The 11,665-nt window shown below is 39.4% G+C and overlaps 2 protein-coding genes across 3 annotated transcripts in view; both read left to right on the top strand.

Annotated features, from left to right (window-relative positions):
* The first annotated feature begins 4,892 nt into the window (after positions 1–4,892).
* On the top strand, positions 4,893–8,574 carry LOC105566318. 2 transcript variants are annotated; one of them, XM_012020227.1, is made up of 2 exons: positions 4,893–4,921; positions 7,850–8,389. In XM_012020227.1, the coding sequence occupies exons 1-2, from the start codon at positions 4,911–4,913 to the stop codon at positions 8,001–8,003; spliced, it is 165 nt and encodes a 54-aa protein (XP_011875617.1). In that variant the 5' UTR covers positions 4,893–4,910; the 3' UTR covers positions 8,004–8,389. The 2 variants fall into 2 exon arrangements, with proteins under 2 accessions (XP_011875617.1, XP_011875616.1); XM_012020226.1 differs by lacking the exon at positions 4,893–4,921 and adding an exon at positions 5,116–6,001 and having other exon boundaries at positions 7,850–8,574.
* Positions 8,575–8,697: 123 nt separating this feature from the next.
* LOC105566317 (superoxide dismutase [Cu-Zn]-like) overlaps positions 8,698–11,665 on the top strand; it is a 7,814-nt gene continuing 4,846 nt past the window's right edge. The window contains exons 1-2 of the mRNA XM_012020225.1: positions 8,698–8,981; positions 11,245–11,469. Of these exons, the coding sequence (XP_011875615.1) occupies positions 8,814–8,981; positions 11,245–11,469 (393 nt within the window). The 5' untranslated portion in view covers positions 8,698–8,813. The remainder of the gene's footprint in view (positions 8,982–11,244; positions 11,470–11,665) is intronic.

The raw sequence follows: 11,665 nt of genomic DNA, 5'->3' as shown, positions 1-11,665 counted from the left end.
TTTTTTTGTAGCCGTAACACTTGTAATATTTCACTAATAAAATCACTAATCAAAATTATTTCGCAAAGACAGAGAAAATGTTCTCGAGTTCTTGCGCAAATAAGAAAAAAGGAGCTTTTTGAATAACACTTTTTTTTTATTTGAATTAACGATGTAAAGTTCTTTTTTTGCGTTCTCTTTTGCGCATTATCGCGTTTAAAGTTGGTATTATCTTAACCACTGAATATGGATAATGGACGTATGATTCATATACATACGTGTGTCACGGTCGCTCGGCTAATGCTCTACTTTGCGTAATTAAAAGGCGAAATAGTAAAAACGTGTACGTGTAGCCCTCCAGCCATAGACGCGTCTATCATTGATGTTAACTTGTGTTGAATTCAAAGCCGACACGTAAGCGATAGCATAGAGTTCGTTATTATCGTAATTATCGTGCTGAAAATGAAAGTGTGACAACACTTGCGAAGTTATTATTGGAAATAATTCACCGTCGCGTCTCTCTTTTTCTTAACGAAAACCTATCATAACTGATACAACTTCTCGCAATATCGTTGCCGTCACGATTAATCGTGCAATATAATGGCGTTGTGATGTAATCAAGCCACTTCGGAAATTATCTATTTTTTTACGCTGTTCTTTTTCAAAACTTACTCCCCGTTCTACGAATTGCGTTTTACATTCTGCGCCTTTTTCAGCATGAAATATCAGACGGAAATATTATGAGTGAAACTTCACACCATTTTATAAACGTGTGTTTCTCATATTTTTGTTATCTCGTAGAAATATATATTTTCATTTTTCCTGTCATAATTATTAGACTTTTCCAGAAGGATTTCAATTTCGAATAAAACTTTTTCAAAGTATATAATTGTAGTATTGTACTAAAACGTATTGCAGTGAATTTTGTAAAACAATAGACAGTTTAAAGTAAAAAGTAGAGATACAGGAGAGATGTCTCGAAAAGTATAGATGATAATTTTTTAGTTTTTCAATATCTCGTCTAGATGTTAAACAACCTTGCCACAGTTATAAAAAATTATTTATTAATCGTAGATTTGTAAATTTTTCGATCGTATTTTGAGAAAAACGGTTGCGTTATTGGAAATCGATCGATCTAGGAGAGAACTATCGTGACTCCGAAGAGCACAAGTTTTTATTGTCATCGTACCGGCAAAAATCCGAACAATCAAGGTGTATTTTTAAGTGAATCGAACGAGATTGATGGACGTTTATAGCGTATCTCAACGAAGTGGGGATAATTGTGCTTCGGATTGAAGTCTCCTTTGTGTGCCTGGATTCTCTTTATAAAGGAAACCGGATATTGCATTTGCAGAGCTCTGATTGGCAGTCCGGCTACGCAGTAACGTTTCGCACAATTGGAACTTTGTAATTATTATTTCCGGCCAAATGTGTATATAGACAGAAAATTTAATTAATGGTGCTTCCGCAACGTAAAAATCGGGAAATGTCGCTCATTCTGCCTAGATCTCATATTAAAGCGACCTGGAAGGGCACGAAAATATCGATGTTTCATTCATGCGCTTCTGAAGAATTGTCATTTTAATTGTAAGTTTTAATAACGACATGTAATAACGCGAAACAAACACGTAATTAAAAGATATCAAAGATTATCTTTCAAACGTCATTTTATATTTAGAGGGTACCTTACTATTTATTTCTTTACTCCTTATACTATTTTCATTACTCCACTCTTATTATTATGATTCAATCTTTTTCTTACTGTATATTCGGTACTAATTTTCATTCTTTAACATGTCGAAATTTCTTATTTATTTTTAAATTAACTTCAATTAATAGCATTGTAATATTGTCATTAAGTCGATTGTTTTAATATAACATTTCCGTGAGACAATAATTATGTTAAGAACTTTTGCCCGGTGTTAATTACGCCTATCGATTTTACATGTCTAACAATAAGAAACATTCGAAGCATTTGCTTCGATACTCGCAATTATAGGGAACTTATCCTTGAGGTATTATGATTGATGTAATATAATGTCTGGGAAATTGATCAGAAATTGCGAGCGCGTATTCATCGTTGAACGCAATCGTTCAACAATTACAACCAGTTTGATCTCGGAAATAGCGTGGCGCGAGCGCAAAGATATTCACTCTGGCCGACGTGATACATCGAAAATAAAAAGATGCGCGACTTCGTAAAACGTCGACGTCGACGTCGAATGTTAATGTGGCTGTCGCTCACAGGAACGGCGCTAGACACATTGCAGTTCAAAAAATAAGAAGAAAACGAAAAGCCCGCTCGACGCGAAGATTATGATATGATTTTTATTCCGCGGCACGGATGGTGAGCGAAATTTTCTGTCGAGAAATTTTTGACGTCTCGTTTAACAAACGTAACAGAGATTCTCCACAGTTACAGTCTAATTTTTTGAATCTCTTAAATCACAAAAATGAAACGTGTAAAAACGCGTTAAAAATATTCCGGGAAATAAATCATGTATGTACTATTATATTTATCGTACGGCTAGTACAGTAATTTCTTGTCCAGATATTTTAAATTATTTAAGAGCATTTAACTTACACTGAAAATACAACGGTAGAAAATATCTAGTAATATTGCATTTATGTTATCGCAACAAAAAGATCGATTATAAAACTAGAAGACTAACACAAAATATTTCTGAAAAGATTCGTTACAAACGTTCTGAAAAATATTAAATCCGGTATATGTAATATTGTATTAAAACGCACGAAGCCCCTTTTTATCACTGGAACGATCGTGTTACAGTGCAGTATAGTGCACAATGCCGCTTAACTATGAGTGTTTCACATAATAAATAAGTCACCAAGATAATCGCCGCGCTTTTGCACATGCGCCTGATATATTCTCTAATGCGTGACTTGTTTTACGTCTCGTAAATCCAATATACGGCAAATACAGATGATCGAATGAAATACTGGGAAACGCGATATATTGACAAATATAATTGTCTACGCACAATATGAAGAACAATGATAAAATTTAATATAAACTATTACTCAAAATTCAAACAATTTAAAGTTACTTTTATACGTAAGAAAGTATTAATTAACAGACTGAATAAAATGCAGACATGTTCACTGATCGCATTGCAAATGTAAAAAAAAACAAGACAAAAAGGTGCGGTATTTTATTCCGTTCTTTACTTGTGCGCTCATATTTTTATCTCCCGCTTCATTAAGAGACATAAGAAAAACAGCAGGTAGTCTGTTGTTGCTGATATTATCATTTTTAATTAAATTCGAAGGATATATTAAGGACATGCGATTAACATTTAATTTTTGCAGCATTGAAGTCGCACATCTATAATAGTACGCATGAATGCACGATCTAGCGATGTATTAATAATACTCGATCTCAAGGTACTTGATATTTTCACGAACTTCCGCGAAAAGTACAAATAAGCAAGCCGAAGTCTAAAGTTAACAGATGCCTCTGCATGTTCCAAAAATAATTGAGCTCGCAATTGTTGCGGAAATTTCCAAAAGTGCGCAAGTAGATATGTAATTGCGCGCTCTAATTATACCGAATCATTACTGAAACAGCATGAGTCAGCTTTTTTGCGAATGAGTCAGAGACGTTATCTATTCAAATAACATATATTTGGAAAAATGTTTCCAATTTGAAGAACACAATCAGCATTTGCATATTTCACATCTTATACATAATAAATTTTTCTTAAAATTTGTTTAGTAACGGTAGTAACTCCTTCTCGTTTCAAATTTTTGTCTTGTTTTGTACGCAGAAAACAATTTTTACCGAGCAAATAAAAGATAAGAAGAATTCAAAAAGCTGATATAGAACTGCAATTTACTCAGCGTATCATTTCCCTTATTTATTTAAAATGTCGCGACATGCAAACATGTATATAATAATCTGCAACCGTCTTTCAACTTTTTGCTTTTAATCAAATCATTGGACTAATTTAGAAAGAGCGTTCTTATCTTCCTTACCTTATGAAGACTGGCTTCCACGTGACCAAGACTCGTCTACCGCGGGCAGCTGCGAGCGCGACACTGCTTTTCCTCGATATTGCTTCACTATGTGACGCACGTTATCGACGCACACTCGCGTAGATTATGCGTCTGAAGGCGTCGAGCATCGACTGCGTTTTACAGCGAAGAAACTTGGGGAACCTAGTCCGAAACAGATACGCGAGCCGCGAGAGGACTGACGAGAGCAGAAAGTTGTTCTCTCGTCACCGGCGCCGTTATGGCGATTAAGCGACTTTAATGTCGGTTCCTTTTCAGAGATGGGCCGTTCTCGCATGTACCCGATCGGTCGTCGACCCCCTCTCAGGAATCCCCTCTCAGGTTTCTCGGTGGATTCTCTCGATCTTCTCTCTGACAACGGCGACTCGCGAGAAATATTTCACAGATATCTTCCGGTCGCGGTTTGCCAAGAAACTGCCTGGAAAAACGACTCGCGATAAGTATACGTACGTAGGTATCTTATCTCTTTCACGATACGGGAAAACGAGAAAACGCGGATTCTCACGATTCAAAGGCCAAAATATGAAAGTTGCAAAGAAATCATCATCAAGTTATTCTTTTTCAGTAAGATAGTCTGAAAAATCTTATCCTTCCATTATTTTAATTATTTCCACAGATTTCAGTTAAACATATAAATGTGTTACAATACAGCCTTGGCCCAAAAGTATTTGCCACCCCTTCAATTCTTAGAAATGTCACTTCTTTTGACTCTAATCAATTATTTTGTATATTGGTACATATTTGCACGCTAAACTGAATAAAGCATCGTATCGGAACACTCAAGGATAAGTCGCGAAACGTTTGCAGTAATAAACTTGAATTTTGCTTGCAAGTATTTAGTTCACTGCGGGCGCTCGAAGTGTGCGCATTGCTTAATAATCTTCAACTTAATCGTTATGAAAAAACTGTAAGTCATCAACTGGTATTGTTTATTTAACCTGGGTGTAAAATAATTTAAAGTTATCGAGGTTTCACGTAGGTGGCAAATATTTTGGGCCAAGGCTGTAAGTAGCGCGGGAAATATGAAGTATGAAATCTTCAATACACTAGTCAACTATGGTGAATGATTGTTTAACAAGTTAAACCGTACGAACGGAAAGAAATTGTAGCAACGTTGACGGTAGCACTGGTTGGAAGAAACTGAAACCTATGGAGAGCAATTATGACATTCGCCTTCCCTCGACATGCACGAAGACCATTCTTACATACCGGCATATACACCTTTTGTCTTATCTCCCCCCTTCTAGAACATTAGTCATTATGGCACCAAGGTTTCACAGGCCTTGTACAATGGCTTATGGACAGACTATGCTCCGATCGAATCGCGTCGCTTTTTATAGCGCTTCGCCCAGATTTTCCCACTCTCGGGAAAACGAGGTAATGTCACCCTAATTGCACTAGTAGACTTCATAAACCGAAGACGATATCGTTTCAAATATAATGACAAGTCCTCTTTTTTCTTTGTCATTTTTTTTGTAAAAAAAATCCGTCCTGTAGATCAAGATCGGTTAAAATATCTTGCAAGATTTTTTTTCTGCGTTAAAATCGATGTATTAAAAAAGGGTTCTCAAAGTTTTCGTCTGAATAGATGCAGACTCGACGCGGATTAGCGGGAGAGTTAAATCCGAGTGACAGATCAACAATTGATTCAAACGACGACGATAATGAAACGTCGTCAATGACGAACGAGATGATTGGCAAGGTTCTCTTGCGCAATAATCCCTGTCGATCAACGTGAAAACAAACCGCTGCTCCGATACCGCGACTCCTTTCATTGACACACTCCACACTCTTGTGGCGGTGCGCTGTGAAGTGGCAATGGCGTAGACGTCGGCGTGGTGAAGTTACGACGTACCTTCACGCTTCGCTGCCTTGACCCTGCGTATTTCTTCTGCTGGAAGATAGAGATTACCTTGATCGTTTCGAGGTGCGAGTCTCCAACGTTGCTGTCAATCTTTAAAATGCATATCGCGGAAGATCTTTGAAGGTAAACTTTGGCAATTAATAGCTCGACGTTGCTCGAACCGAGATAAATATCATAGAAAGTCTTTACCATCTTCTACAGAAAATTAAGAATTTACGTTTTATTATTATCGTTGAGTTCAACGTTGTAGAAAAAGTATCATTCGTGTCAGTCGTGACGCAATTGTGAATAATTGTTTTAATTTCTTACGTTATAAGTACAGAGAAACCTGCGTAAACATCTTAGAATTTATGTATTTTCGAGATTTATCGGTGAAGATATGAATTTAATGAAGACTTGCATTATTATTTTTATTAACTTTAATTGTTCAACTCATTACTGTTGCTGGCAAATTTTACTTTACCAAGTTTACTTAATTATATTATTCCAAATTAAGTTTACAACATATAGTAGCGATTGCGGTTTAATAATCGCTTTACGAAGACTGCAACCGTCGCGCTATCAAAATTAAAAAATATTCGGATAAATGCAGTTAATTTTATTAACGCTAAATAAAACAAGATTCGTTAGCATTATTTTTGGTTGAATATTTAACGTCAACTTTTTTCAAATTATTAGCAAATTACTTAACAAATTAATAGCGACGCATCGTGCTCTGTTATCAGCTGTTTGCAGTTCAAATTTTGTCAGGTGATACTCTCATTTATTAGACTTGATTTATTAGAAATCATTCATTAGAAGGTATTGCATCTGCCGAGGGTCATGTTAAAGACGCCTATTATTTCTATCCGGTCGTGCTTGACCTACACTCGGATATACCGGGTCCTACAGCCTCGTGTCTCTTCTTCTTCTTCTTCTTTTCGTCCTCCTTCTCTTGCTACCTCCCTCGCCTCGTTATCTCTCGTTGTTTTTCACGGACGAGAGAATTTTATTGTCACGCATAATCGTAAATCATCGTTTTAACGCGATTAAAAATCCGTGATGTTGCACGTCGTTCGGTGCACCACGCTGCCGTCGTTTCCTGGGATCGGATTATGGCATCTTCGGAATTGAAGAACACTCCTCGCGGATCGTTAGCACGCATCATGAATACTCGTTACCGCGAATCCGCGGCGGCGACGACATTCGGTTCGTGCATGCAAATGCGCGGATGATTGTAACTATGTAAGTAAAACTCGCATACCGTGCGTGGAATACTCGGAGAAGATGTGCAACGTGAAGCTCGCGTCTGATTTGTATGAATAATTCGCGAAACCTTCTGGCAAAAGTTTTATAAAGCGCCGATATTTGCAGCAACGGGAAATAATCGATTGATATTCATGGCGATATCGAATTCTCACGAGACTCATTAGCTTTTTAATATTGGAGTAAAGTGCCGTTAGTTAAGAATGCTAACATATTTTTATCGGTGGCGTTAATTAAATTTTCATCGGTAACGAATCCGAGTAACCTTAGCGTCTTTCTCACTGTATCAATATCGCAAAATTATTATTATTCTATAAATTATTATATACTGCATTATTTATTATTTATGATCATTTACGGATATGTCCGATCATGCACGGAAAAAACAATGTAGCTGCTGTAGCTAAAACTTAGCAAAATAGGGACAGCTAATATTTTAGTTGTGATAGCTCAATATTTTGCTACTGTGCCTATTGTATTAGGTGCGACAGCAAACGGTTTGCTGTCGTAGCAAAATATTGAGCTATCACAACTAAAAATATTAGCTGTCCCTATTTTGCTAAGTTTTAGCTACAGCAGCTACATTGTTCTTTCCGTGTGTTCTTCATCAGATATATCCATTTGTTATTATGTAATAGGATTATCCGATTAAATTTAATCGGACATTTTTCTCAGTAAAACAACGATCCTGTTACAGTGCAATTAACTTATTCTGTTATTTTTTAGAATTTCGCTTCAACTCGAAAATTCGGATCAAGTAGCACCCTCCACGATGATGAAGTTCATGCAACAGCTGTTGCTGCTCCGGCTGGCTAACCACGAAAGTTGTTCGTCCTGGTTTTCGCAGTTTTTCACGTCCGCTTTAGAGTTACTCAGATGACTGTGTCTAGATTAGCCCGCGGCATCAGCCGCCAAGCGATCCGTCAGCCCCCAGCGAGAGGTGCCCGCGGGGCACATCTCGCTTTCACTTGGCTTGGTCTCGCGCGTGGGCCACGTGCATTGGAGAACTCCGCACGCGGTGGATGTATGTCGAGTACGGCGATGCACCGAACCGATGTGCCTGAGGAAGAGGAAGAAGGAGGGACCAGGCCACGGTGTTTCGCGCACGCAATCGCCGATCGGGCCGATAGCGGTTACGCGATCGCGAGATCGCGTCTCGTTAAATCGGTACCGCTCGTCCGCGATCGAGACCCCCTGGTGTCACGGCGCCCCTCGAGATTAGCACCCAAGTACAACCTGCCTTGTCCTCGTCGTGACTCGCCGATGACGCAACGCATAAATACACGCCACGGGGAATCGAACCGGTGGCTTCTAGTCCTACCTCTGCTGCTGCTGCTGCTCTTCTTCTTCTTCTTCTTCTTCGTCTTCTTCTTCTTCTTCTCCGAGAAGAGCAGTCTTCAAAGAGCGGTGGTCCCGGAGGCAGCTCCTTGATCGGTACGGCTCCGAGATCGTTATCGTGAGAAGTGGATGAATCTCAGGCTGCCAGATCTTGTGGCAATCGAGTCGAGAAGGAGGAGGTAGTACAGCAGGGAGAAGGAGGAAGGAGAAACACACCAAGCAGATCTCGGAGACGCCGTCGGGTCCTGCCGTCAGACTCGCTTTATCCTCCGATCGACTTGGAGGACTCCTCGCGAGGACCAAATCACTGCTGAATCCTTCCGGCACACCTTCGGGACTCGTAGCTCGCGAGATGTGGCGGCTATTGATAGTCATCGGTATGATCGCGATCGCGAGGGCCGGCCCATACGACAGGACGGCGGACTCGGTGAACGACAGGACGCTGTTCATCAGGAGTCTGCCGGGTGATCCTGGGACCAGGAGCGATCTCTATGAGGTCTACATGGAACCGTATTATTTCGTACGTATTTATATATCGTTTGTTTTTTTTTATTGATGTGTGATGAATTGCTCACATGTACCGAAAATTTATAATATGACACGGTCTCTTCCGACATGACGACATACTTAGTATTACTTGAAAAGGACCCAAACTAGGGTCGAAACGTTGTAGTATCTACTTAAATAAAGCTACTAGCCAGTTGGGTTGACCATAAGTCCCTGTTAGAATTAATTAGAATAATTGAAAAACGCCCTTTTCGTATACATTTTATTTTATATGCAATAATTTTATTGGTGACGAAATTTGTCATTTTCATGTAATTACTGACAAGATTGGCATTCGATATTAATCGCAATCACTTGTCGCAATTATAATGTTTAATATAATTTACTTTCTATAAATATCGGATTGAAGCATTGTACTGTTACTGTCATCACGATAATTACGAAGAAATATTTTCAGTTTCCATTTTTGAGAAAAAAATTTTAAATAATCTTACGAATTCTTTACCACGAGTCATTTTATAAAAAAAAGTTCTAACATACGAATTTACATATCAAATTAAAATTATTGGGCTACCTACAACTTGCTAAAATTTGGCGTTCTCGTTTCTTATCTAATTTTTTGATCGAATAATTGCTGACTCTTAATTAATTTCAATCCTTTTACTTTGCACTTTCAATTGTTTCAAATGTCAATACGGTTTTTATCACGAAACCTGAAACAGATTACGTAATCTTGTGCGAAAATGTTCAGTAAACATCCTTTCACTTTTCTTTCAAACTTTAACGGGGTTACTCCTCTTACCTCGCCATTCATCGAACTTTGATTAAACTCGGTGCGTAATTTCGCTGCTCGACATGCGATTACTGTTGGATCTCAATGCTCGCGGAAATCGGTATCGTTATATTTATAGCTTTACGTTGCAAATAACAGCCGTTACAAACATTTCCGTCGAACGTTATTGAAGTAGCAATCATCTGTCATTCGACATTACTTGCAAGACGGTGAAACGATAATTGTGTACAATGCAATAATTCATTATGCCTATGGATATAGACGCACGAAGGAAAACGAGTTACATTAACTCGTTTTTATTAGTATACATTTTTTTTACAATGGCAATTTACATCGATAAATGAAGCGATATGTATTCACACATTTATTATTATACCGTTATTTACAGACCCAGATAAAAAGTCTATAAAAATCTCGGGCAATTCTTCTTATTTCCACAATGGAAATAAGATATTATTTTCGATCTCATTTAACGTCGAGACGGCGCGTACGCGTCCTTTTAAACGCTCCGCCCGCAGTATCATTCTCTTTCCTCGCATGCATCTCGTGTAAACATTTGCACGCGCGTGACTTGTTCATCCTCAGCGACGAACGTGGCGATACAATTCATCGGTTCGTCCATCAGCGCGTCTCTATCATTAGTCATTAACCACATAGTCCATCTTTAATACGCGGAAATTTGCATAATTAGCCATTAAGTTATTTAAACATCGCGAAGGACGCCGACTGGTGCGCGTCGTTATGCCACGAGGACGCTTTCACTACGAGTGCCCGCTCTTCGCCTATGCCCCGGTGCAATTCTAACGAAGCGGCGATTCACTTGGGCCGACCTTGCGCGCAGTTTCTAGCCGCTTCATCGTCGCCGTAGATTATACCCCTGGTCGCATTGGTAATTGCGGATTTTATCCGTGAACCACAACCACGCTTAAACAAAAAAGGAGGAGGGAAATAAGAGGAAATAGATAAGACTCGACGTCCGTATGCGAGTCGCGCGGGGTGAATCAAGGTGAGCGCGAGTGGCGCAGCTCTAATGCGATCCAGTTGGTACTACATGAAATTAGATAGGAAGCACACCGTTCCCGAGTGCGCTACATAGTGTATCACTCGTATATACGATTCGCGGACGCGTCATTATCAATTTCCGGCCTTCGCGTTCTCCCGCGGGACTCCACTCGCGCGGCAGCATTTACGGATTAATCGAGCTATAATCGAGCTGTAACAAATTGCTTCCGTAGATCCTCGCTCACGTAGATTTTCGTTCTGCTTTCGGAGCCGCCAGGACTCCCGATCTGAAAAAGCTGCCGAGGTGTTTGGCGAGTCTTTACAGCACTTTGATATTTCGTACGTCAATATTGTACATTGGCCAATGCGTTATTCATCCATCTCTTCGACACTCATCTATACACTTTTGTCGAATAGAGTTGACTTTCGTTGGCCTCCCTTGCCAATCCGAAATAACTGCGATTAATTTTTCACTTTGCAGGCAATCGGTCTGAAGGCCGTGGTGGAGATGAAAGCTCTCGATCAGGACGGCTCGCCGGTGGATGGAGCCCGAGGGATGCTGACGTTGGAGCAGCTGCCCGAAGGGGTCAGGGTCACGGGCACAATCACGGGGTTGAATCCGGGCTTGCACGGATTCCACGTGCACGAAAAGGGGGATTTGCGGAAGGGTTGCAATTCGGCTGGCCCGCATTTCAATCCGTACATGGTAACAACGGCATTGCAATTCTACACTGAAAAAAATTTCTGGTTGAATATGGACGAATCAGATAATTCCTTTAGGATTTACCAGAATTCCTGTAATCCTACAGAAATTCTGGTAAATCCTAAAGGAATTATCTGATTCGTCCATATTCAACCAGAAATTCTTTTCAGTGTAAATTATGCGCATTGCAATCAGTTTA

This window comes from Vollenhovia emeryi, unplaced genomic scaffold (assembly GCF_000949405.1).
Source record: "Vollenhovia emeryi isolate VEMERY1.0 unplaced genomic scaffold, V.emery_V1.0 DF939145.1, whole genome shotgun sequence".
NCBI lineage: Eukaryota > Metazoa > Arthropoda > Insecta > Hymenoptera > Formicidae > Vollenhovia > Vollenhovia emeryi.
This window is presented reverse-complemented; position numbering and strand designations above follow the sequence as displayed.